This window comes from Pelodiscus sinensis, chromosome 2, assembly GCF_049634645.1.
Source record: "Pelodiscus sinensis isolate JC-2024 chromosome 2, ASM4963464v1, whole genome shotgun sequence".
Taxonomy (NCBI): Eukaryota; Metazoa; Chordata; order Testudines; family Trionychidae; genus Pelodiscus; species Pelodiscus sinensis.
Genome location: NC_134712.1, coordinates 87,075,083 through 87,102,371, shown reverse-complemented (window position 1 = coordinate 87,102,371; position 27,289 = coordinate 87,075,083). Strand labels below are relative to the sequence as shown.

Here is a 27,289-nt window from a genome sequence, read left to right as displayed (position 1 = left end):
AACAATATCTCACAGATGCTTGTGTAAAAAAGGAGCCTGTCCTTGCAGATATTTAGGTAATTGATATGTGTGGTAGTTTACAAAGCAAACATTGACTTCCTGCTCTGATACTTTTCTACATGTCATGCCTCATCAAAAAGAATGCATGTCAGCTTAATACACAGGACTCAGTCAAGACCATATGTTTCTCTTAGCCCTTCTTGTAGTATCTGAAGAGCTATTAAACTTTGAAAAATGGCTATATGAAAATGGACCCAGCTGATCAATAGATCTACATTGTGTGGATTTAATCTCGTATCTTTTTATTTTAGTGACAAAAAAAACTTCTGCTGCATTTTTCTTTTGCTTAAACATACAAAGTCAGTGTAGCCCAGAGAAAGGAGCTATAGTCTGTATCCAGGGGCGGCCCTAGACTAGCTGCCAGCAACTGGCACCCTAGGCGAACTATGCAATCGGTGCCCCCACCTCCAAACCCCTCAATGATATTGCGCTACCATTTGGTGCCCCATTTAACTTGGCGCCCTAGGCAAACGCCTAGTTCGCCTATATGGACAGGCCATCCCTGTCTGTATCTTGTGCATCTGCACAGGCAGTGGGTGAAAGCCCAGCTGGGGAAAGCAAGCCTCAGCTTCTCTGCGCCCCTTCCACCTGAGACCCGACCCTGGAGCCAAGCCCTGCTTACCCCCAGCCAGATTCTTCCTGGTCACGTGGAGGGCTGGGGTTGCTGTGCTGCAGCCCCGACCTGGCCCTCCCAGCGGTCAGGGAGCAGGATTACTGTGCTACAGCCCCAGCCTTCACTGGCAGCTGGGGAAGCTGGGTTGCCATACTGCAGCTGCAGCCTTCAGTGGTCAGGTGTGTAGGCAGTTTTGGGAAGGCTATGCCTTCCCTTGCCTACATTACCAGTCACCCATGTTTATCGGCATTATTATTTACTATATCATTATCAGCTGTACGCATAAACCCATTGAAGGCAGTCTTGTTGCATACTTTTGACTTCAGAATCTTAACGTTTGATGATCTTATATGAGGGAACCAGATTTTAACAAACACCCCTCCCTCCTTTTTTTGAACTGTAAAACTGGGCACTTTTCTTATGGCTGTTGAGACAAATGTAGACCCCACACAGTGTAATTTTTATACTAGCAATAGTATTCTATTCATTTTAAAATAGAGCAGAATGGAACAGGATTATATTTAACTTGAATACCCAAATTAGTACTGTGACATCAAGCTTTTTATTTAAAACTAAGAATTCACTGCAATTCTACAGAAAGTTCTCATCCAGTAACAGATGGCATAACCCTCTCATGTCTCAGAAGATCTCATCTTACCTCCAGAATCCTCAAATCACATGTGAGAGCAGAGTTTGTTACTTTTAGATCAAATGCTAGCAAGCAAAAATATCAGAATTGGTCTTTAAAAATTCACATGGAAACTATCCACGTGGCAGATCCTATGATCTTGTAGTTGCTGGAAATGGGTAGGGTCAGTTTTTAATTATACATATTTTTTTCTAAAATATTAGCTGTAATTTGCATCACAATAACACCAGACATCAGATATAGTATATGGTTATGACAGATGTGTGAGAAGTCATTGTAATAAATACAATATGAATTTTTAATTTGAATATAGAGGTATTGTTGCTTGAAATTCAAAAGCTGAAGGAAAAAAATGAGAAGTTGTCCAGAGAAAGGAAAATGCAAAGAAATGAATTAGCTGCATTAGACAAGGTAACTTGCTCTTAGGATGAATTCAGTAATAGATACACTTATAAAACTAACTTCGTACTGTGTATTACCCATAAATGATATATTTGCTGTTGTACAAATTTACTCTAACATGTGTTTGCTTGATAGTATTTTAAAAAGCAGTACAGACCAACAATTCTTGCAAAGTCTTTGGTTTAATTTCTATGCATACTTGTTCAGGAAGAGGAATTCAGATGTTGTTCTGCTTTTAAAGTGACCCCAATATAAAAGAGAATCCACTGTTTGATTCTCTTGTGGATCCACTTTTATATTGGGGTCACTTTTGTCTCTAGTCCTCCACTTTGTTGATAAATCAAGAGAGATTATTTGCTCCATGTTAGAGACACTGAAATGTAAATTCTTTATGATTGATTTAGTTCTGTCCAACAGGTAGTTAGATGAAGAAAAAAGGGGAATTAATGGAAAGTGTTGGTAATTCTTGAAATGATCTAGTAAGGGTTAGAGGCCTAATCTTACTATTCATCTGAATTATTTGAATATGCAGATGAAAATTTTCTTCATTGTTAGCAGCAGTTTTCCTTTAAACTGTTTTTAGATATTTGTATTTGCATAAAGCTAATTATTTTAGTTTTGTCTTTTAAATTGGAGGACTAACATTAATCCATTGGCTTTTGGACTGGGACACTTGCAGCACATGAGGGGTCATTGACATTCAACTGATTTGGGAACTTAGTGCAGTTAGGTACTTTTGAAAATTTTACTGTTGGTGTGGAGAGAATAATCCTAATATATAGCCATGAATGTTTTTTGAAAAGTAAGTTCAGATACTGATACAACTTTTCACTTGTTTTTAGTATTAACTTAGTGCTTCTTCTTAAAAAAGTACTGCTTTGTCCTGTGATTCACAACAGCTTCAACAAGCTAAACAGATTTTAGTTGGGTAGTGCATACAGATCCGGCAGAAAGTGGTGTTGGTGATTCATTGTGTGTGATTGTTTTCTAAGAATTGTTAGTGAGTCACTGTGGCCCACCCTGATGTTTTATTTAGGAATGGGGTTACTATGTGATTGAAAATCTCGTTTTTCAGATGAGAGAGAGAGCTGAGGACTTGATTATTTGTCACTAAAATGATTGCTATTTATATAATAGTAGCCAAAAACCTGTGATATCACATGGGTGTGAGAATTGGGTCACATAATCCACAGACTCATACAACCAATACAACTGTTGCATACAAATTAGCCATGTAAGAACAGCAGTGATTGGTTGAGTTACTTCTAATATCATAGTGGTCCATGACTCTTGGATTGACATAGAAGCTGCACATCACAGAGGTATATAATTCATAAGGATTTCAAAGTTGGACAGCAGAACAGTGAATCTTAGTGGTGACTGAACCTGGTAATATTCTGAACAAAAAGAGCTCCCAGCTATGCTTAAAGCTCCCAGCTATGCTTATAGCTGTTTCCTTCTCGTCACCTTGACTCAACTGATTGCTGGGCTCTGCTCCTCAGGGCACTGGGGCTGCTGCAGCTTGGTTGCCACAGGACTACTTGGACTCTGCTGTCCTGGGGCCTCCACAGCTTTGCAGGGGCTGCTGGGGCTACTGTAGTTCTTGGGAACTGGGACTGTCACGGCCCCGGGGCTGCTGCAGCTTTGGGGATGCCAGAGCTTTGCTCCCCAGGGCTACTGGGGTTGCCTGGCTCCTTGTGGTTCAGGCTCCTTGGGGCATCAGGGTTGCCACGGCTCCACAGGTCCAGGATTGCCAGGGCAGCCATGGCTCTGTTCTGCAGGGCTGCCTGGGCTCCCCTTCCCGGTGCTGCAAGGGCTGTTGCAGCTCCACTGCCCCAGGACAGCTGTGACTCCGCTATCCCGGGGCCGCATAGTCTCCCATGGCTCTGCTGCCCCCACCTGACCTACTGCTGGTCCATTGCCGTGGGCCTGCCAGGGCTCCGCTGTCCTGTGGCCGCAGGGGCTGCTGGGGCTCTGTTGCCCTGAGGCTACTGGGGCTGCAGTGTTGCAGTTAGTTGTCTCATATCAATTCAGAACTAGTTGCAGTCTCCCTGGTGACCAAAGTTATTCCTACATGTATAACTTGAAGCAAACTCTGAGGGTATGTCTACACTAGCCCCCTAGTTCGAACTAGGGTGGCTAATGTAGGCATTCGAAGTTGCAAATGAAGCCTGGGATTTAAATATTCCGGGCTTTATTTGCATCTTCCCGTCTGGGTGCCATTTTTAAATCCCCCTAGTCCAAACTAACTGCCTGCGGTTACATTCCACGAGGTGTAACAGTTAACTCGAACTAAGGACTTAGTTCGAGTTAATGTTTGACTGCCACGTGTAGCCGTAGGCAGTTAGTTCGGACTAGGGGGATTTAAAAATGGCGCCCGGATGGGAAGATGCAAATAAATCCCGGGATATTTAAATCCCGGGCTTCATTTGCAACTTCGAATGCCTACGTTAGCCACCCTAGTTCGATCTAGGGGACTAGTGTAGACATACCCGCAGGGTGTATTTACATGGCCCTCAGGAGCAAGTGTCTGAGCCCAGGTTGAGATTGCTCTGTTCCACTAAAAATGGCTGTGTAGATGTAGCGGCTCAGGCTTTGAAGCCTGCCTCCATCTCCTGCCTGAGCTGCCATGTCTGTACACCTATTTTTAGAATGCAGTGTAAGTCTGAGTCTGTCTGCTGGGGCTGTGAGACTCGCTGTGTCTGTACCCTGAGAAGTAGGCTCAAGCAGGGGAAAATTATAATCTTCCAATGCCTAATGGGAAATGTAACTTAAGAAAAAAAAATCAATACTGAATTTTCTTTTTTAGGAATTTTTCGACGAGATAGAAGATTTAAAGTATGCTCTTCAACAATCAATACAACTGAATGATCAATATGAAAAGTGCTTGAAATGCATAACTTCAACATATGGACTTGCTTTTGCAGCACCTTTTGTAACTAGTAATAGTCATATAACTTAATAGAAATTAAACATTTAATTTAGATTTAGAAGGTTGAATTCTCTCCCAAAACACAGACCAACTTGGTTACGAGGTTAGCAGTTCATTTTCCAAAATAAAAACTTGATTATCTTGACACTCACATGCAATTTTATGATATTCTGTATCTTTTATTTTGACCTTGTGCATGTTATATAGTTTTTAAATAAACAGTCCTTTTAGAATTTGTTTTAGAAATTCAGCAGTTCTACATCATTTGTTTAAAACTGATGTTGCAGGAATTAATAATGTGGATTTTTATAACCTTTTATTTATACAGTGTATTTGACTAATTGTCCAGCCGGTATTTTATTATGATAGATTTAATGGGCTTAGTCTTTAATTGTGATAGAAGAAAGATCAGTGTAGCTGATGAGAGACATTGTAAAAGTTGCTTTAAGTTACCATGCAATCAGATAATTCAGTAGCAGTGGAGCTAGAAATACCCAGCCTCACTCTTGAGAGCCAGAATTGCTACAGTAGCTAGCAGTATCCCCAAATTCTTTGTTTGTTTGTCCTTTGAAAATTTTATCCAGATATGATATTCCTATGCACTTTCTTATTCTACATGTTTGTTCTTTGCATGTTTTTCCCCCTAATTAAATAGCAACTGTCTGTCCATCAATTGGCTCCTTTCTCCAGGGTGTCATGCAGATTTGAGGGAGAAGGTTGTGGCTTCACATATTGGTTTTGGGAAGATGCTCCATGTAAAGAGCAGCATAGACTAATGCTAAGAATGCAGAGATGCTATGGTTACATTTTAATTTTTTGCCAATTCTTAGAATGTCCAATACTAATCTTTTACCCACTGTAAAAATATGCAGTGAGAAGGAATAAAAATGTTCATCCCTGTCAGAATTCTGCAGTTTGCAAAGTCTGCTGAATATTTTAGAAATCTGCATTATAATACTTTGGCTCTGACTGAGCTATTAAAATAATTAAGAAAGTGAAAACCTTGCTATCCCTTTTATCAGGCTATTTTAAAACTTTCTAAACAACTATTGCACCATTCTAGTCTCCCATTTTAGAACGAGAATAAATGCAAGTCGCTTAACCTTTTCTTAATTCGATTTTTTGCAAAGGTTTATTTCTAAACAACAGAATCAGCTGCCTTGGGATTTCTATTGGCAATACGGTTGTCCTTTGATACGTTAAATTATAATTCCATTTGGCAGTGAGGGGGGTGTAACAGCGTTAAGAATGACCTTCAAACCATTCTAATACTACTTGTCAGAAAGCTCTCCTACAAGTAGGTCTGCAAAGGAGGTGTGGATTGCACTGTGGATCAATAGTACATCCAGTCTTCCAATCAAAATAGCTTTATGGTCGAAAAAGAGCAGCTACAGCTGAACCAGCATGTCAGCTGTGGTTGAAAGCAGCCAACCACAATTCAGTTTCAGCCGGCCAATGATAGCCTCTGGCTTGAAAAGTAAAAGAGCCAATCCGGATCAGTGTCTCATTTAGCCAATAATAAGAGTTGTCTTGCTGCGTTCCTGGTTGAGAGTACCGATCGTGTTCGGCTGGTCTCGCGAGGTCCTTTCAGTAAAAGGAACCCCGTAACCCACAAACGTGTGTGCGCGCAGATGAGGCACCTGCAGCAGCTCGGAAATCTGCACGCAGCACAGTTCCCAGAATAACCACAGTCCGGAGCAGAAACACTGGAGCGAGTGGCATGTGCAGAGAAGATCCCTCACCCCCCCCCTTTTGGGGGGAGTCGCCTTTTGCTGATGTCCTTTAAATGGTACTTCTACCTTCAAGATAATTTTCGTTCTAACAGCCATGCACCTGACTTCTGATTGTATTTTCCTAGGTTGTTTGATTGAGGATTCGGATCTTGCATTTGTCTCCTACAGCCCCGTCTTTTGTTGCCTCTCCATCTTTGTAGCTCTGCCTGCAGAGGCACCAGAGAAAGTTGATTTGTAAAAAGCCTCAGTGAAGAGCGGTTGAACAATGGTGATGAAATTATTTGCCTTTTCTCTGTTAAGTGTGGTGTAGTTTTGTGCATGGGAAAGGTTTTAGCAGGGGCGGGGAACCTTCTTTGGCTCGTGGGCTGCTGACCAACAGAAGAACCAGTCGGGGGAGCTGCACACAAGTGAGAAACAAAAACAAACCCTTGCCTTCACTGATGTGTTCCCTCCACTGAGAAGGAGAAATATACTCTCCACGTTCCAGTGTGGGCTCCCCAATGCTGGGTGGGTGTGTGCTGAGATTCTCCACCCTGTCTTGAGGCTTTTTTTTCCTTAGTGCAATTCAAGTAATGTGAAGAATGGGAGAAAATGAAGTTTTAGCAAGTGACAGAAAAACAAAAGAGAATATTTAGTGTGCACTTGTGTGTGCATAGAGCTTATTGCTGTCTCCATATGGAACAGAATTGTGAAAGTTATGTTCATGCTCGTAACCTATCAGTATGTAGAAACAAATAGGCCTTTACAGATTATTTTATTGTGGCTGAGTGTTTTCTATCAACTAATGAGCAGTTGCTGTAGTTTGTGGGTTTTTTGCCTCTGCATTGCCTGTACTCCTCTAAAGCACATAGTAAAGATTGACCCACTGCTCCAAATGTATTCAGTGACACTGAAAAATGTAGTTCTTGACCCAGACTGTTGCCTATTTGCTGTATTGGAAAGATAATGTTTCTAAAAATTGATAACATTGACAAATCTATGTTTGAGAAGAGGTAACTTCATGATAGGGTGACTATACTTCCCAAAGAGAAAATGGGAAACCCATAACTGTTCACTAGGGGCCTCTGCCATTGCCCCCCCCCCCCATGCTGTTGCTTATCTCTGGAACCGTGCCCTGCTCCTCCATGACAAGGCTGTTTTTTGGCTGCAGGAGCCTTGTGGGGGGCTTGTCTCTCTGCTTGCCACTTCGCACTGCACCTGTTTTTTGACCAATGGGCATTTTTACCATTTCGCTTTTGCCAGCTGACCAAGAGTAGGGATGTAAAATCCCATTTAATCAGTTAAAGGTGGCATGGGCGCTCCAGTCCTGTAGGGGTGAGGTGTCGCCCTTCCCCTGTCTCTTAACACTGTAGTGTTTCCTCCCCATCCCCTGGGGGCGCCCCATGCTTCCTGCAGACAGAGAGCAGCCCTGGCCTGCAGAGTGCCAAGGCTCTGGATGACTGGAGCAACCCCTGCCCTTAGTGGTGTCCCCATGGGAGAGCCGCTTCAGCCACCATCAGTTAAAGATTAGCAGGAACCATCACCACTGATTAAGGGTGATGCTTACTGGTTAACCTTTCACGTCCCTACTTTGGAGCAGCTCTGTGGGACAGGAAATGTGTGTTACTGAGGCAGAGATATTAAGTGACAGTTTGCCTGAGATCACTTGGGAAGCTGGTGGTAGAGCCAGGTGCTGTGGCTCCAAGTTCTCTATTGATTTAGCCACGAACACTATTCTTCTTCTACTATTACATTGGTTCTGAAGATTGGGGGAAAGGGAGATGTGGTTGGAGTAGCCTGACCTTGTAATAAAGCCAAGGAAATCTGAAAATCCATCCTGGTCAATAATCTGTTTCCTTTGGCTGGGAAAACAGCTTTGCCTTTGTGATACTTGTTTTTAGTTACAGGACTCCAAGGCTTTCAGATAATGGTAATAATGTAATAGGAATTGGGATGTGACTTTTCATCTTGAAGTGAGCTGCACTTGATTAATACATGGAATACCGGGCTTATAAATATCTTTATATTTTTTCTGCAGGGATTCTGTACTGATGTGGAGCTCATTCAAACCTCTGAGTGGACCCTACCATTTCCTGGTGTATGAAAGAGAGTACTTTGCCTTCGGAGAATAACTTCCATAGGATGACATGGCAATGATGAGATCTGAGTTGGGCATTATGAAGATTCTTCACTTGAAGAAGAGAGGCTGTTTTCTGCTGACGCTTTTATGTCTGGTCATCTTTGTGCTAATCTTTTGTGAATTCATCATTTATTATGTGGTGATATTTCAATGTCATTGGCCAGAAGTTAAAATAGAAGCTCATAGGGGCGACACACAGGCTTCAGCTTCTGTCTTGAAAGCCATGTTTTTATCTGATACCCACCTGCTTGGTGAAATCAAAGGGCATTGGCTAGACAAATTAAGAAGGTAATAACCAAATTTAGGGAACATGCTGTAACCAATCTTTTAAAACTTTTATCAGCAACCATGTATAAGCAGTAGTAAATGTAGTGGCATTTATAGCAAGTAGCCACTCTGGCTTCTAATTTGCTTGTCTGAATTTTGGGTGAAAAGAATAATGGAGGATTAGGTAATTAGAGTGTTTTATCAATTCAGTGTCTGACAGACCTGAGTAGCTAGTGTTGCTGTTATAGTTTGCTATCGTAAGCTTCTGAGTGCATTGTCTGGCTCAGAGAATCCTTTCCAGTTTATAATAATAATAATACTTATACACACAGTGCTTTACAAAAATGAGCTAGTTAATTTCCACAACACCCCTGTTAGTCAGTAATAGCATCCCATTTACAGGGGTGGGTGACCTGATAGGAACTTGCCCATTGTCAGACAGTGAATCAGGGCCAAGACTAAAATCAGTCTCTCCCAATCACATGCCTAATTCATTAACCCACATTGCTTCCCTTTGGTAATCCACAGAGAAGCAGAACTTTGAAGGAAAATGTCCATTTTTCCTGGCAGGAGCTATGCAGCCGAGTGGTATCAAACTCAATCTCTACTGAACATTCTTTTATCTTTTAATAACCAGAAGTGTAATTAAATAGCTGAGAAGAGTGAGGCCACTCCCTAGTAAGACTGAGGTGAGTGAGGTAGGAGTCCCCCTTGCTCAACCCTCATGAGAAAAACAGCAAATGCTTTTAGATGTTAGTGCCCTTTCCTATGTGACTTTGCATTGTCCAATTAGACGAACTAATAAAGACTTCAGCATTGGAAAATTTCATGTGACATTGAGAGAGCCTATAAAATTTTCAGTTATGCTCTCAAACTAGAGAGCAAGCTATTGCAGACTAACAACTGCCCAATACAGGTAGTTACTATAAATCAGCATAGGACAGGAATCACATGATGTAGTAGAAGTCTAAAATATTTTCTGCCAAATTCAGTGGTGTTACAATATGGTTTATTCTGTATCCAAGCAGAAATCTTATTTAGATCACTACAAGATGAAATCTACTAAAGGAAGACTCATCTCTATGGGACTAAAATATGGCTTGGTTTGGCATAGCAAATTTCCAACATAAGAATGGCCATACTGGTGCTGGCTGAAGTTTTGCTGGGGGGTAGTGCAGGGAGTTAGCTTGTGAGCTGGTTTTAAAACCTGTCTTAAATCCAACTGGGTTTCAGAGTAGCTCTTTCAGCCTTTGAGAGTCTGCTTCACCATCCTGTCAGGCAAATGCGTTGTTTAATCAGAGTAAAGGATCAGGCAATTAAGAGAGTCTTTTGAAACTGTTTCTTGTTTCATAGGGAATGGCAAATGGAGAGAGCCTTCCAAACTGCCTTGTTGTTACTGGAGCCAGATATTGTTTTCATCCTAGGAGACATCTTTGATGAAGGGAAGTGGAGCTCCTCCCAGGTAAAAAGATCCACTGCTCCTGGCTTTTAGTGTCAAACTACTGAACTATTTTAAAACAAATGGGGTGCGTCTAGACTGGCAAGATTTTGCGCAAAAGCACTTGCTTTAGCGCAAAATCTTGCCGCCTGTCTACACTGGCCGTGAGTATTTGTGCAAGAACACTGACTTTGTACTGTACAAAATCAGTGGTTCTTGCGCAAATACTCTGACACTCCCGCTCAGGGATAAGCCCTTTTGTGCAAGTATTCTTGCGCAAGAGGGCCAGTGTAGACAGCCACGTTAATTTCTTGTGCAAGAAAGCCCGATGGCTAAAATGGCTATCTGCGCTTTCTTGCGCAAGAGAGCGTCTACACTGGCACGGATGCTTTTGCGAAAAAGCAAATCTTTTGCGCAAAGGCACATGCCAGTATAGACGCTGTCTTGCACAAATACTTTTAATGGAAAAGTTTTTCCGTTAAAAGTATTTGTGCAAAATCATGCCCATCTAGACTCAGCCATGGGGTTTTTTGGAAATAAATGGCATGCAGAGCAAGTCAGGCTTCACAATTTATGTATTGCAGCTTTGTAGGCCTTGACTCTCTAGGGTAGTATGACAGTCACTGCAGAGCAGGCGTGGGCACAAATAAAATCCTGCATTAGGCATAGTCTTCTGTGTTGAATTGGTCTCCAGCATCCTAGACACCTGTTCTCTTACACTTGAGTGTAAGGTTAAGAGGAGGCAGGATATGCACCAAGAATGTGCCTGTCTGAGGAGGTGAGTTAAATGTGATCATCTTCATGCTTATGAGATACTTAACCCCATTTTCACAGCCTTGGAAGGTTTCTCTTGCTTCTATAAGTGGGGCTTCCTAACTATAACTTGTGGAAAAGAGGAAACATATATAAATGTTTGTGGCCATCACTTTGACACAAATGTTGACAGGCTATTAGCATGAGTGGTCAGCAATTCAGAGTTTTAAAGTAAAAGCATTATTGGCCACCTTAAATCCCCAAAAATATGTATTGCCCAGAGTGCATTAAAGATCTTGGCAAATGAATTTTGCAAATAAAAACAAGGGAAGTAGACAGGCCAGTGCATTACTGGATATTGGTGATTGGGGCTGTGACCTTCCTGATAGCTGGTCAAAAAATTCTGTGTGTGTCCTGTATTCTAAAGTCAGTTCATAATTGTTGTTGCAATATTAATGACACAAAAACAGCCATTAAATATTGTCGATATTCTGTTCTTAGAGAATATACAATAGTTGCTGTTCTTGTCTTGGCAATAGTAGTTTGCAAGAGGTTGACTAAACAGATGTTTGTTGATTTTCTGTGGACTTGACTTTTCCTCTAGCTTTTCTCTTCTCCCAATCCAAACATATAGAACACAAAAGTCTCAAAGTACCAGCCTACAGCTCAGTCCTTTCACAGTTCTTTTCAATATCAGCAGTTTTTATAATTTTCCTGCAGGCCTGGGAAGATGATGTCAGGCGGTTTCAGAAAATGTTCCGACATCCAGTTCGCACTGAGCTAATGGTCGTCGTTGGCAACCATGACATTGGCTTTCACTATGAGTAAGTATTTCAGTAAAACTCAGTACAGTGTCAGGGTGTAAACAGTTACTCAGTAGTGCCAGCCTCACGAGAGCAAATATCAGATTGGCCTCAGAATCAAATCTTGGCATGTAGTTTGTCTTTTGACTTAAATGCCTCTGTAGTCCTCTGCCAATGTGTGTGAAAGGAAGAGGGAAGAGTCAAGCTTAAATACACACTCCTCTCACATCTTTCTCTGTGTCCTGCTGTCCAAGGACCTCCCTTTCCGCTACTAATGAGAGCGCCATACATAAAAAGTAGGGCTTGGTGCTCAGTGGCAGATTAGTTCTCTCCATCCCAGTGGCTCTCTCATGAGCTCTGCCTGCATGACTAGTCCTGAAAGTTGAGGGAAAGGAATGACTGTTTGGATCTTTGAGAGAATACCTCCTGCAGGTGCCACAAATGCACAGGATTTGGCAGTACTGAGTAATTTTTGGCTTCCTATTATCCAGTCTTTAAGCATCAGTTAAGATAGGATGGGTTGTATTTTTAGAACCAGATCTTGGATGTAGCTTGTGTGAACAGTGAGAATTAGAAGGGTCCTGTAGAGGTGTCTTCATGGTCAAGCTTCTGTTCTAACTCGTGTTGTGCTGTGGTGACTCAAATATGCAATCAAGGTAGTAGGGCTATTCTGCCCCATTCCCTACTTTCTCAGCATCACAGGGTGATTTGCATCTGTTGTGTGTCACATTATGCTTCTATTGAATCTGAGTTTTAAAGTCTAATCTGGATCAGTCACCTGTCTGGGCATTGCCTTTTAAATCTGTAGCAGAATTGTATAAAATTATATATTTTCTGAACATCATACTATATTTGTTTTTTCAACACAGAATGACCACTTATAAGTTAAAACGATTTGCAAAAGTTTTCAACTTCACTTCAGGAACATTAATAACCCGGAAAGGAGTAAAGTGAGTATAATTTTTGCCAACATTTTGAGCTTTTTCTTTGTTTAAACTTTTATTTTCCTGAAACCATTCTTGGATTCTTCTTATGGATATTTAAGCATACAACATTGTTCACTCACAAGAAACTTATTTATAAATACCATGAAGGGAGCTTTTATGAACAAGATGACTGAACAGCTTTCCAGTGGAAAAACATTCAAATGACTTTAATAGCAGGCATATGTGCTCAGGAGCACAAGAACAGATTTGTTAGGTTTGTGTTGTTTTGCTTCCAACCACTTTGGCAACCTATGGTCACCACATCTTAAATGAAGAAAGGAGTGAAACGGTCAACATTTTCAGTGTTAAAATTTAACATCAGTGGAATCTAGGGATGTTAACTATAATGTTTTTATATAAATGTGTAACCGCTTGAAATATTAGCAGTTACACGTTTACATGCAGGGGTGAGGAGGGAGTAAGTGAGAGCCAGTGCTTAAAAGCCGGCTCCTCACAAGCACTGGCTCCCGCTTGCCCTCCCTTTCCCGCTGCTGCCTCTGATACAGAGGCAGCAAGGGTGGGGGTGTGTATGTCTAGTCATTAGGATTAACTGATATGGCCAGGATTATTGGTTAATTGTTTAAATGACTGTACACTAACATCCCTAGTAGAATTTCCTTGCTGCTTCAGTGTCTAACATTCCTTCTGGTTTGTGAAGCATGATATAGCACCTGATTCTGCAACCATTATTCATGAGTTATCACAGCTACTCACCTTAGCAGAATTTGTCCCAGAATATGTCTGTGATCCTGTTGCCAAGCTTTTTATCAATTGCCTGACAACTTCTGATTGCCAAGTAAATATTTCTGTATTTGCTTAGCATGTCCTTTTGTCATAGGTTCATACGCATTGTAAGGAAGTGCAGTGAGAAAAGCACTAGGTCCACTGAAAGACATCTTATCAGGGTATTTTTGTCAGATAACAGTGAAGAGAAATACATTTTACTCATCTACAGTCTGATGTATATATTATCAAAATATAATAGTTCACAAGAATGTAGGAAATAAAGGCTACAAATGTATCAGTTAAAAATTTTAAACATTAAGTAAGTAAATATTCTAAGCAGGCCTAGAAGTGTTATCAACCAGGAAAGAAGGGGGGAGGGATAGCTCATTGGCCTGCTAAACCCAGGGTTGTGAGTTCAGTCCTTGAGAAGGCCATTTAGGGATCTGGGGCAAAATCTGTCAGGGATGGTACTTAGTCCTGCTGTGAAGGCAGGGGATTGGGCTTGATCTTTCCAAGGTCCCTTCCAGTTTTAGGAGATAGGCATCTCCATTTAAAAAGAAAACGTGCTTTGTGCAGGCTTATAAGAAAGTAGACCCCAGTTTAATACAACCTTGTGTTACTCAAGTCTGTAGCCCAAAATATACATTTCAGCTAGCATTTTAAAAATAGTCATTAAACAGGGAATATAATCCTCTCCTTCCTCCAGAGGATACTGGATATAGATACTTGTATACAAGTATCTATATAGTGAAAAAGATTCCCTGCAATTTAGTATCTTCTTTTTGCCAGCAACCTTTCCATGACAGACTGTAGCTCACTTCTGTATATAAGGACACCGTTCCTTCCTCCTGCATGCTGAGTTGTGAATATGCCCTTTCTCGGTGGGGTGAGCAGGCTGTTTTTCTGAATATAAAAATGACTATTTATGTGGGTCAGGTAAGAGCCTAGTTTCAAGAAATATTCATAAGAACGTAAGAACGGCCGTACTGGGTCAGACCAAAGGTCCATCTAGCCCAGTAGCCTGTCTGCTGACAGCGGCCAGCACCAGGTGACCCAGAGAGGGTGGACCGAAGACAATGATCAAGTGACTTGTCTCGTGCCATCCCTCTCCAGCCTCTGACAAACAGAGGCCAGGGACTCCCTTTCTATCCCCTGGCTAATAGCCTTTTATGGACCTAACTTCCATGAAATTATCTAGCTTCTCTTTAAACTCTGTTATAGTCCTAGCCTTCACAGCCTCCTCTGGCAAGGAGTGAAAAGCGACAACAAATGTAGAGTTAGGTAAAAGCTTCCCCATGCTGCTTTGATAGACCCCCTTGGTTAAGTGGGAGAGATTTATCTGGGGGGGGAGGGGGCGAGGGTGAGAAATCAGACTGAGGGCTTTTTTACACCATGCCAGAAGGATGTGCTTTAACTGCCCTGTGTATATGCTCCTTGCATGCTCTGTAAAGAGCACCTAATTCATATAGAATGTGAACTAGATTTTTTTTTTTTTAAAGCATGCCAGCAGGGGGATTGGGGTATAACATATTATAGTGCTTTACAAATCACACTCTGTTGGCACAGTGTGCTGTCACCCTGTAGACAAGATCCAGGTTCATTTGTGGCGTTCCTTGAGCAGAGGCTGCCAAATGCAGTTTAGCTTTGCTTTAGCATTGCTCATGAGGTGTTTGAGATACAATTGCCAATGAAGTTTCTTACCTTCAGATTTCAACGTTGTGGATTTCTGCACTGAAAAAGGATAAAATTTTAAACATTTGTAAGTTTTAAACAACACCCCACAAATTGTGAAGATATAAGATTAGTCACAGCATCTAATCTTTGCTGTGTAACCCAACCGACTAGTGTCTAACAATAAAACAGGTGATTGTGGTAGGAGGCAGTGTCAGTATTTGAGAGATGTCGTATGGCCCATGCACAGTTGTCATTTAATTCACTTTGAGCTTTGTATCTGACTTATGAACATGTTTGTATTTTTTTTAAGAAGGGTTTCCTCTCACCACTAGTGGCTGGAGATCTAACAAGTGTTCTTTTTCCCCACTCCCTTCTCCCTCAGTTTTGTCATGGTGAACAGTGTTGCTCTGGAAGGTGATGGGTGCACTGTCTGCAGCAGAGCAGAGGCAAAACTCATGAAGCTTTCTCATAAACTGAATTGCTCCCAACAGGTAAGAGTTTACTTCAAGTGATCTGTTCACTGTAACTGCAGAGTTGGCATTAGTTATGCTCAGGCTGGAAGTCAGAATCTTTTCTTTTGAAAAAATCTCCCGCTCTAGTTTCTGGTTTGTCAGCAAAAGCCTCCTTCCTCTCTTCATTCTCTCGCCTTGTTTCATTGATTTTTCTTATCTCCATAATCACTGTGGATTTCAGTGTGCATGTTGCTGACTACCGCTGTCTCTATCTTTCTGCTAACATCAAGTTATTGCCTCCTATAATCTTGTCCGGTCTGTTATCTCGCCAGAGTCTCTGTCAGCAAAGTCATAACCCTCTTCTTTGCCACAGCCAATATCATTTACACCGTCTCTGCTCTTGTAAAGAAGGCAAACAATCTGGAGACTTGCATTTTGTTCCTCACTTTGTCACATGAAATTATTTCATTTCCATTTCCAAAATTATTAATGTTTGCTCTCATTTGTAAAGTACTTTGGAATCTTTGTGCTATATAAGTGTTTTCTAGGGCTGTCAAGCAATTAAAAATTAATCATGATCAATCTCACTGTTAAACAGTAATAGAATACTATTTACTTTGAAAATGTAAAAAAAATCCAAAAATTTAAATATATTGATTTCAATTACAACATACTGTGCAAAGCACACAGTGCTCACTTACAAATTTGTAAATGTGTAGAATTATGTACAAAATGTCTGCATTCAAAAATAGAACAATGTAAAACTTTAGCTACTACAAACTCACTCAGTCCTATCTGTTGTTCATCCAATTTACTCAAACAAATTTGGTTACAATTTACAGGAATTAATACTTCCTGCTTTTTGATTAGTGTCACCTGAGCACGAGAACAGGCATTTGCACGGCACTATTGTAGCCAGCATCACAAGATATTTATGTGCTAAAGATTCATGTTTCCCTTCATGCTTCAACCACTATTCCAGGGGATGTGTGTCTATGCTGATGACAGGTTGTTCTTGATAATGATCCAGAGCAGAGCAGACCAACACACGTTTGTTTTCACCATTTGAGCCAGATGCCTCCATCAGAAGGTTGAATTTCTTTTTTGGTGGTTCAGTTTCTGCAGCATCAGAGTGTTGCTCTTTTAAGACTTCTGAAATCTTGTCCCTAGCAGATTTTGGATGGCACGTCAGAATTCTAAACTGAGTGGAAATTACATTTTACAGGTTGAACCTCTCTAATCTGGCACCCTTGGAACCTGACTGGTTCCGAACGAGAACATTTTTGGGATCATGGGAGGTCAATACTGTCTAGCAGCATTACTAACATTTCCACTGATTATTGGGCTGTAGAAGACATTTAGGGGTAAATTAGAGCTAAATAACAGCACAGAACACCGAGAACTAGGGCTGGTGGCTGTAAACAAACTTTATGGGACAGCGGGAAACTTGGAAAAATGGACATCAGGTTAACTAAAACTATTCCGGGTGATGGATGTTTCAGGATCAGAGAGTTTGACTAGAGTTTCAACTTGTACTCTGTGTGATTTCTACCTTCTTTGAGTTTTGTCAAATGTGCTGTGAAAGTGTACTTAACATATGTTCATTCTGAGTCATCAAGACTTGTATAACATTAAACATAGGGCAACATGCAAGTAAAATGGAACAGGCGACATACAATTCTTGCCCAAGGAGTTCAGTCACAAATTTAATTAATGCATTGTTTTTTAAAAAGCGTAATTATCATGGAAGCATGTCCTCTGGCATGGTGTCCAGAGCATGAATGGACATATGAATGTTTAGGATATCTGGCAGTAAATACTTCACAATGCCAGCTACAAAGGGGCTATACAAATGTCTGTGCTCACTGTCAGATGGCATTGTAAATAAGGAGGCAACATTATCTCACGTAAATGTAAATAGACTTGTTTGTTTTAGCCATTGGCTGAGCAAGAAGTTGGCCTGAGTGGACTAATAGGCACTGAAGTTTTATATTGTTTTCTTTGAGTGCATTCATGTAACACAAATCTATTTGTAAGATAAGTTTTCATGAGAGAGAGCACTTTTCAATTCACCTTCTATAGGTACCATAGTGCAATTTTGTTTTTTTATGGTTCAAATATTTATAAAAATAGAGTGAGCACTGTATACTTTGTATTCTGTGTTGTAACTGGAATCAATTTGAAAATGTAGGAAAAAATCCAAAATTAATTTCAATTGGTATTCATTAATTAGTTTTGAGTTAATTAATGCAGTACACTCGTGATTGACAGCCCTAGGCTATGTCTGCATTGCACTCTCTTGCTCAAGAACATGGGTAAGTGAGGCGCGGCAATTAATATCTCTGCCTCATTTGCATACTTAATGAGCCACCATTTTTGCGCAAGAAGGAGCAGTCTACAGTGCTCCTTCTTGTGGGAAAACCCCCTCTTGCACAAGAGCCGTTCTGCCTGAAAGCGGCAGAATCGCTTTTGCGCAAGAGGGGGTTTTAGCGCAAGTAGCAGTGGTACAGACTGCTCCTTCTTGAGCAAAATGGTGGCTCATTAAGTATGCAAATGAGGCATAGCAATATTCACCACTGTGCCTCATTTGCATATGTTCTTGCGCAAAAGAGCACAATGTAGATGTAGCCCTAGGCTATGTCTACACTGGCATGATTTTGCGCAAGAACTCTTTTGAGGAACAGTTCTTCTGCAAAAACTCTTCCAGAAGAGAGCGTCTACACTGGCATGTGCCTTTGCGCAAGAGCATCCTTGCCAGTGTAGATGCTCTCTTGCACAAGAAAGCTCCGATGGCCATTTTAACCACAGGGCTTTCTTGCATAAGAAATTCATGTTGCCTGTCTACACTGGCCTCTTGTGCAAGAAGAGTTGCGCAAGAGGGTTATTCCTGAGCGGGAGCATCATAGTTCTTGTGCAAGAAGCACTGATTTCATACATTAGAACGTCAGTGTTCTTGCGCAAGAACTCACGGCCAGTGTAGACATGCAGCAAGTTTTGGTGCAAAAGCGGTTGCTTTTGCGCAAGATCGCACCAATGTAGACACAGCCCGTGTTTTTTATATATGGTCAGGGCCCTTTTCTATCTACCTTCTCCATGTCATCTCCTAACCTGAGCTATCATGCTGCTTTACAAATGTATTTTTTTTAAACACTCCTCCTAGTCTTGACTAAATTTAGTTGTGAATTCACCTTCATTTCCTTCAGCTGCCTCAATAAAATTTCTCAAGTGAAAAGAGTTTCAAATCACCCAATTTCCTCTTTCCTTTCTTAATGAAATCCTTTATTCCTGACAATGATTTTATTTTTATCCTATGTCTCCTGAATCTGCAGACTTTCATGTTGCCATTATCTGTCCAGCGCTGCCTCTGATGAATACACTAATTTGATTTCCAGCACTACTGAAATCTTCAAGCACGTTTTCATATCCTTGAGACTTCCTGCCTTCTCTAGAACCATTCCACTTTTCTGTGGTTCAGTACGTTCTGTAAAGTGGTGTTGCCACCTTCTGATATAAACAGACAGAGTGCAGTTCCATCCATGGCATCCTTAAAATTTCACTAATTCCTTGTTCATTACACTGCAGTTCTAACTTGGCAGTTTTGATTTTTAAAACATTTCATGAACTTGCCTTAGTTCATATATTACCATTCTCTCTCTCTCCCCCCTTTTTTTTAAATCCTTCTACTTTCTCACCACTGTGAGAGGTGCTCTGAATCATCTGCCATATGGAATAAACTTCCTACACAGCACCAGCTTTCTTCAAATTATCTCATCATACAACTTTTCCTCCTTACCTGTATCTCTTAATTTCCATCCTCTGATTTTACTCTAAGGCGTCATACAATTTACTTTCTCTAATAGACACTAAGTATTTTGTAATAACCCTTATACTAGTTTTTGAGGAAAATATATTGCATGGTCTTTAACTTCAGCATTTCTGTCCCTGGCCTCCAAGCAAGTAATGAATACAGAACAGGTGCTGCACAGACAAGAAGATTATTTGTCTTGCTTGACTTTTATTAGCAGGAACAGAATAGCTCCAACAAAAGGTGCCATGATGTGGAACAACTTCCAGCTTCAGAACCAATCCTTTTACAGGTGTGTTGGAGATTAGATGGGCAGGATTTCTCCATTTCAGCATATTTATCAACATTTTACAAAGGCTGTGTTAACTAACAACTGACTCTTGCTTTGAATCTCTGTTAGCATTATCCTCTCTACAGAAGAAGTGATGCTGAATGTAGAGGAGAAGATTCTGCTCTTCCAGAGGAAAAGAACATCCCATTTAAAGAAAAGTATGATGTACTTTCTAGAGAGGCTTCAAAAAAGGTTTGGTAATTTCACAACTTTATTGAAGTCATAGTACCTTTACCAGCTCTTCCTGAACTCATAAACTGTGTGTATAATAATGGGAAAAAGCAAATTGTAGTCGAGACAAGCTGAATACACAGCTCCTCCTGGTTAAGTGAGGCCTGTGGGAAACTACTGATAGATCTGCTGGACTTTGTTTGGTTCCATATGTGTGCATAAGTCCCGAGATGCTCAGGCTGCAGCATTTACCCATAGTGTAGCATTTTGTACTATATGTAAAGTTTTAGAGTATATGGCAGGATGGGCAAAGGGGCCTCTGTAGGCTGGATCTGGCCGGTAGCTGCCCTGCCATTCTCCATCCCCAGGCCAATTGAGACCTGGGGACCAGGGAGCATGCAGTCTTCTCCACCCAGACCTGCCAAGGGCATGTGGCAGCTAGAGACACATGACGGTGGTTTTAAAACAGCTGGAGTTTCTCTCTAGCTGCTGTGCAGCTTGGGCAGGGTGGGGGCAGAGGTGAGAGACGTTGAATGCTCTCCTTGCCCCCAGTCCTTGGATTGGGATGGGGGGAGCACGAGGTCTCCTCTCATTGTGGTGCCTAGAGGGAACCATGAGCAATAGTTGGTGATTCTCTCTCGGGGGTGGGATATCATGACAAATCTCCTAGCCCTGCCCCTTCTGCCTGAGACCCTGCCCCTTCCAAAATTTATGATGTGCCCCCCCCCATTTTAAAAATGATTGGTATCTGGGTAATCCAGTGTCAGTAGGACTAACAAAGTCAGTGCTATTGTCCAGCATACTGATAACATTTATAAATAGAACATTCCCAATAAATGAATTGGACAACAGAGATTTTTCATACAGCAGAAATATATGTGCTCAAGTTTGAGGGCTGATCCTCTCCAGATCAGTGCTACTTCTCATTGAAAACCAAGGTTTTCTACTTATGGAGCTAGATATTAAGCAGTGTTCAAATTCCTAAGGAATTTACCTAGTATAGGTAAAAGTCAAATGGGGTGATTTTAATAACATATTATAGTAGTCGAAGACCATGAAAATTACACAAAATACTCTGCAAAAATAGTTACCCAAGCAAAAATATGGACGCGCTTGTTGGAAGCAACACTATGTATTAAACTTTGACATAAAACATAACTTCCAATTAACACTTTCATGTTTGTCATTTTGTACTGTTTTAAATATAGCTGTTATGGTGGTTTCATCCTCGTTTGATTCTGAGTGGCCATACCCACAGTGCATGCGAAGTGTTGCATAATGGGAAGATTCCAGAAATCAGTGTCCCATCATTTAGTTGGAGGAACAGAAACAACCCTAGTTTCATCATGGTAAATTTAAAGATTTTTATTTTTGTCAGGTAACTTTCATAAATATAAATCAACATGGCAATCAGCTATTTATTAAACTGCTGCTACCTGTCTTTTTTAAAAGGCAGAATACCCACCCTCCCTCAAAACCCAACATTTACTTTAAATACACTGCATCCACTTTATAAAGCACCTCATGGGAGCCACACAGGTTGTGTGATACAAAGAAGTGCTGTTAAAGATCTATTTTGTATATTTGTAAAAAGCATGTATCACAGAGTTTCTTATAAAGAGGGTGCAGGGTAAACTATATTGACTTGTAAAAAAAAAAAAAAAAAAAACAAACATCAGTACCATGCACTGAACAGTAGAAAGGCTAGTTTTGTTTGGCTGATTTATCCACTATGAAAATAAGACCATATCTATCTCAGATTTCTACATGGCTTTCTTGCCTTTTAGACTCACCCATTAACCACTTGAGAGGCAATGTTCTTGTGTATCTTTGTGATAATCTGCCTGATTAGTTTTAATTCACATTTTCCAATTTCATGTAGAATATTGGGTAAAGTCCATCAGTTCCAATGTACAGTATCTTCATCATGTACCACTTAGAAAAAACAACTAGTCTCTGTAATAGTCCATTTCTGAAAAGTTCTGTTTTTAAATAGATCTACAACTTGGTTTGTTTTCTTTCAGCATCTTGTGGCATGGGGCCAAGAACCTCAAATCTCATTGCTCTTTGGTTTACACTCCTTAGTCCATAGACAAGTCCAAGTCTTTCCTCACTCTGTATTTTATTTAACTGGTGGCATGTTTCTTTTGCTAAGTAACCCTGCTTTTACCGGCTGCTACCTAGCCAGTCAAGTGCTTTTGCCTCTCTTTTCCAAAAGTGGCTGCTATCAAACCATTCACGTTACCTCTGCAGCATGTTTAGTCTCTAGTTCTCTAGGGTATGGACTGACTGCATAGCAGAGGCCTTGGTGCTACATTAGTCCAGGTTCTGCAACCCAATATAGAACTCAGCTCTTTTTGATGCAGAATCACTAAATCTATACCCAACCTCTTAGCAGCAGTATTGATGGTCTTTTTTTTCCCTCCTCTCCAGGGCAGCATAACACCAATCAACTTCTCCCTCTACAAATGTTTCCTTCCTCTTGAGAGCACAGTTTTTACTATATACTGTATAGCAGGGCCTCTACTTGTGGTACTGATACTAGCTCATCTTCTACTCAACCCACCTTTTTATTTTGCTCAGTACTTAATCAGGAAGCATAAAGCAGTATGAAGAGCCAGACATCTGCATTCAGTTACTGAAATACCAAAGCTGAGAACAGTCAAACATCAGACTATATTCATGCCAGCAAATGACCTAAGTGGATTGTTAATCCAAAGGCAGGTCGCATTTACACATACCATAGAAATCCTACACAGTTGATATGACTACTACAGGATAAATAATTAACTGAAATGAACTGTTTTCATGCTGTACAAAAATACAGTATTCTACAATCAAATGAGTCCATTTCCTTGCTATAATTTTTGTATCAAATATGTATACTAAATGTTTGTAACTGTACATTATGTAAATCCTACAGCCTCAGCACTTGCCTGCACTAGTGTGTCCTACCCGGGAGGAGGTATAGTCGTCCAAGCTGGAACCATCCTTCTGTTTTATTGCTACATACCCTTCTAGCATGATACTTCTGTTTCTCAATGGCAGCAGGGGATATACATCAGTGGATTTCCTTAGCATTATTTCTAAGCTGTCACACACAAAAAAACTCTTGTTTGGGATAAATCCCCTGTCTTTCCACCCCTCCAGGATCTATGCCAAAACACTTAAGACCTTCTAAAAATTTGGGGTGGAACCTCTCAAGCTCTTTTTACATAAGATGTGCTATGGTAATCTTAAACAGGGCCGTATAGGTCTGTGTGGAGAGGTTTTCCCCAGCAAAGGAGGTCAGATACTGTTGCAGTAACATGTTCCCGTTTCTTCATGCTGGAGCCACCTTGGGGATCCAGGTGCACATTATGCCCCTGTAGAAATTTCAAAAGAATGTTAACAAAACTTGATGATAATATTAATGCAGAGCCAGCTTCAAACTGTAATGTGTACTTTGATGGAGTTTGGGGATTGCTTCTTAGGGGAAAGCTGTAGCAGCAGAGCTCCATTGGAGCCACAGCAATCCTCAGAGCTGGCGTAGATTGCAAAAATCTAGAAGCCAAAATCCCTACTGCTTTGTGTGGACAGGAAGAGACGAATGCTATTACAAGAAGAACCATAAGGAAATTCCACAGCAGGAACCAGTTTTTCTTTTAATGTTCCTGCAGAGGCTGGGTTTTTTAGCCTCTAGGGTTGGTTTATTTTGCCTTTATTATTCATTGTGGCTGCGTCTAGACTGGCATGATTTAGCGCAAATACTTTTAACAGAAAAACTTTTCCGTTAAAAGTATTTGCGCAAAATAGCGTCTGGACTGGCATGGATACATTTGTGCAAAAGCATCCATGCCCAGTATAGACGCGCTTTTGCGCAAGAAAGCTCCGATGGCCATTTTAGCCATCAGGCTTTCTTGTGCAAGAAATTAAGGTGCCTGTCTATACTGGCCCTCTTGCACAAGAGGGCTTATCCCTGAGCGGGAGCATCAAAGTATTTGCACAAGAAGCACTGAATTCTTACATTAGAACAGCAGTGCAAATTCAAGCAGCCAGTGTAGACAGGCAGCAGTTTTGCGCAAAAGCAGCCACTTTTGCACAATCTTGCCAGTTTAGATGCAGCCTCTCACTTTAAAAGAAAGTTTGCTTGTTTCTAAAAATAAAATTGGAAGGGGAAGTATGAGACTCTGTGCATATATGGCAGTGGTAGATTTTGGGACATATCTATAATTAGCTAACCCCTGCCTTTCACTGTCTAGGAAATACATAACTGAATTGCAAAAGTAGAAATATCAAGACTACATTCTAGTAGCAATTTCACTGGGAAGGATAATCTTATAAAGATACTGTGCTCTCTAAAATTATCCTATTTAAAAAACTACTAAATTTCTCTAATTTAAGTAAAAGAGGCCTGGGTTTGTGTTACTGATAAATGCCCGTATTATAAAAATCTGATTCATAGCGTGTTCCTGAAAACAATTTAAAACTTAATTTGTCCCTAAAATTTAAAAGAAAGGATGGAGATAGTCCAAGGAGTGATTAAACAATCTATGAAGTAATGTAGGCTAACACTTCTCTAGGTTTCTGTTATTGCAACTGTAATTTTAGACATTTGTACAGGTTATCTTGGACACAGGAAAAGTATATACTCACAGACATAAAACACCTATGTATAAAATATAAAGCAGAGTTATAGTTACTAAAAAGGACATGCCTTATTGCTACAGCAATTCTTGCTTTTTATATAATGTACTGTACCACACCTTGTTTTGAGAATGTCATTGCATAAATTATTCAAGTTTGAGAAATATTCACACAGTTTGATTCTACAATATTTAAAATAAAACAAATTTCTAATGTCTCTTTATTAAAAGAGAAATAAAAATGTCATCTTGTAATTCTCTTAGGCCAGACACAAGGGTTTATATCTCCTCCTCCCTCCCTCCCCCCCTGCTATTTACTTGCACAATGAAAGCTGCTGTTGGTACAAAGATTGACAAGCTCTATATAATGGTGCTTTACACATTCACAATCGACCTGTGCAATTGTGACCTACTATGAATGACCAAAGAATTACTAAACATATTATCTAAAGTTAAAGGGAAAAAAACCCAAAACCTTGATTCCCATTAAAACAACACCAGGTTGCAATTTGGACACTTGAATGAATTCCAATGTTTTAAAGCTGAGATTTCAAAAGAGAAAGGCATGTTGCTGCAACATCCGGTGACTGTAATACCTTACTTGAAAAGGTAAGTGGTTAATTTGCATAATTTATATTTTTTTATACTAAAGAGCATTGTTTTTATATAAACCAGAAAAAAATCCCTAATCTCTACAGATAAAGTTCTTGCCTCCAGTCACTGCTGCAGGTAAGGTTGACATCAAGCTGTACAGCGCAATCAAAAACATACTTACATCTTAGCTCATTTTACAGGTACAGCCATAATCAAGGCACAAAGATCTTCTACAAGTATTTTTCTTCAATAAAGTTGTACAAAATAATATTACATTTTACAGTCTGTACAATATAATAAACCAGCAGTAAAACAAAAATATATATAGGGAGAAGACTGTTGTCCAAGAATGATCTAAATTAAATGGATCATTTGTGGACAGCACAAATAACATAAGTGAGGGTGGTAAATTTTCTGCCTAGCTGCAGTAGGCTGAAAAAGTAGCTGTAATTCAAATGCCTGAGGTGTGTAGAGGCACTTAGCCCCAAAACCCCAGAAAAATTGCTTATCACCATGCCTCTCATTATCTACTCTACTTCCTGTGCCAGAAACGGCTTAAATGAGGAGGTCACTTTATCAGTTGACCTGCAACTCAATAATGCTAAAAACTGTGACAGAGTAATAAATATTGTGGTGCTGCTACATTGTGTGTATACTTCCTCAACAGTATTTAATAACCTGATACAAAGTGCATTATTCCTTTTTCACCCATCAAGTACTCTTAATATCATGTTAAAAAAGGGACCCACACAAGGATAGGTATGACTTTAGTGTCATCCAGCTGACATACCAGTTTGAACTAACAATCAGCCTGCTGGAAAAAATTTAGCAGGTTATGTTCAATTAGCAAAAACAACCCCTCCCTCCCCCAAAACAAACAAAATACACCTCTAAAGCAACAGAGGTAGCCAGAGGCTTAGTGGAATGACAAAGAAGTGGCATATCAAAATAAAGCACACAAATAGTCCCAAAAAGCATGGCGGAAAAGAAACCCAAACTTGCTGCAAACCAGCTCAAAGGCTAATAATTAAGGTAAACAAACTGAAAAGACTGACATTTCTGTAGTATTTTCTTCCACCCTGTGTGGCATAGTATATATATAGAGAGAGAGCAAGAGAGTAAGGAGCTAAGTATTTAAAACCACAGGCTCCATGGTGATCCCAATCACAAGAGTTCATACTGGCGAAGATGCATTCTCTGAATGATGTCTCGACAATCGTTGAACACTCTGCGGATGTTTTCTGTGTCCACTGCACATGTGAAATGTGGGTAGCAGTAATGCCTGCCATCTCCACTTGCTGTACTTATCCTCTGCAGAAAAAGAAGAGAACATATTGAAGACTAATTGCTCAGGGGTCTCAGTTCATTACAGGGAAATTCTATTCTGTGTCCATTTGTATGTGGGCGTTTGTCATAAGATACAGTGATCTGAAGAGCAAAAGCCCAGTTTTCAGTATTGCCAGCTTGCCTATCCAGCTGCAAATCCTGGATGTGCCTATGCCTTCCAAAGGTATGCCTGTGTTTTTGTAAGATACACACTGAAGTGTATTAGGTAGGTTAAATCAGTAGTTTCAAACTTTTTTTTTCATGACCCAGTTGAAGAAAGTTGTTGATGTCCATGATCCAACATAATGTAACTAGAGCGGGAGGAGGGGGTGGGAGGATAATTTTTGATGGGGAGACATGCCAAGGTTTTAGAAAGTGGTCGAGAGTTGCACTCTTCATGATATTAGTGGAGTTGGTGCAGGGTCTGGGATGGAGGTTGGGGCAAGGAATTCGCATGCAGGAGGGCCTGTGAGATCTGGGAGTGAGTTTGGTTGAAGGAGGCAGTTGTGATCTGGGGCATGCGATTGGCGTGCAGGGGTTTGGGTTGTGACCTAGGGCAGGGGATTGCAGTACAGGGTCTGGGAGGGGGCACGGGCTCAGGAGGGGGACAGGGGGTTTGGGTTATGTGGAGTATAGGGGTAGAGGGCTGGGGGGAGAGAGGGGTTGGTGTGCTAGAAGCAGGTTTTGGTCAGGGGACTTAATATTGAGACTCCAGAGCAGCAGCCCAGCTCCTCTCAGGCAGGAGCCTGCCCTGCCCGGGTTCCAGGGCCATGTGCTCTGTGAATAAGAGCCTGAAGGGAGGGGGGAATTGGTGCTTCGCATGCTGCCTG

At 40.7% G+C, this 27,289-nt stretch overlaps 2 protein-coding genes across 7 annotated transcripts in view; one reads left to right on the top strand and one right to left on the bottom strand.

The window, feature by feature from the left end:
* Positions 1–24,799, top strand: part of MPPE1 (metallophosphoesterase 1) — a 35,169-nt gene extending 10,370 nt beyond the window's left edge. For 2 of the 5 annotated variants that reach the window (XM_075920995.1, XM_025181874.2), the window contains 9 exons: positions 8,407–8,796; positions 10,129–10,237; positions 11,687–11,790; positions 12,639–12,719; positions 15,538–15,646; positions 19,630–19,704; positions 19,813–19,935; positions 21,123–21,263; positions 22,348–24,799. In XM_075920995.1, the coding sequence (XP_075777110.1) occupies positions 8,516–8,796; positions 10,129–10,237; positions 11,687–11,790; positions 12,639–12,719; positions 15,538–15,646; positions 19,630–19,704; positions 19,813–19,935; positions 21,123–21,263; positions 22,348–22,527 (1,203 nt within the window). In that variant the 5' untranslated portion in view covers positions 8,407–8,515 and the 3' untranslated portion in view covers positions 22,528–24,799. The other 3 variants (XM_006117485.4, XM_075920996.1, XM_006117486.4) reach the window with 3 other exon arrangements.
* Positions 24,800–25,693: 894 nt separating this feature from the next.
* The window catches only part of GNAL (G protein subunit alpha L), a 312,920-nt gene continuing 311,324 nt past the window's right edge, over positions 25,694–27,289 (bottom strand). For both annotated transcript variants that reach the window (XM_006117488.3, XM_014570679.3), the window contains exon 12: positions 25,694–26,444. In XM_006117488.3, the coding sequence (XP_006117550.2) occupies positions 26,298–26,444 (147 nt within the window). In that variant the 3' untranslated portion in view covers positions 25,694–26,297. The remainder of the gene's footprint in view (positions 26,445–27,289) is intronic.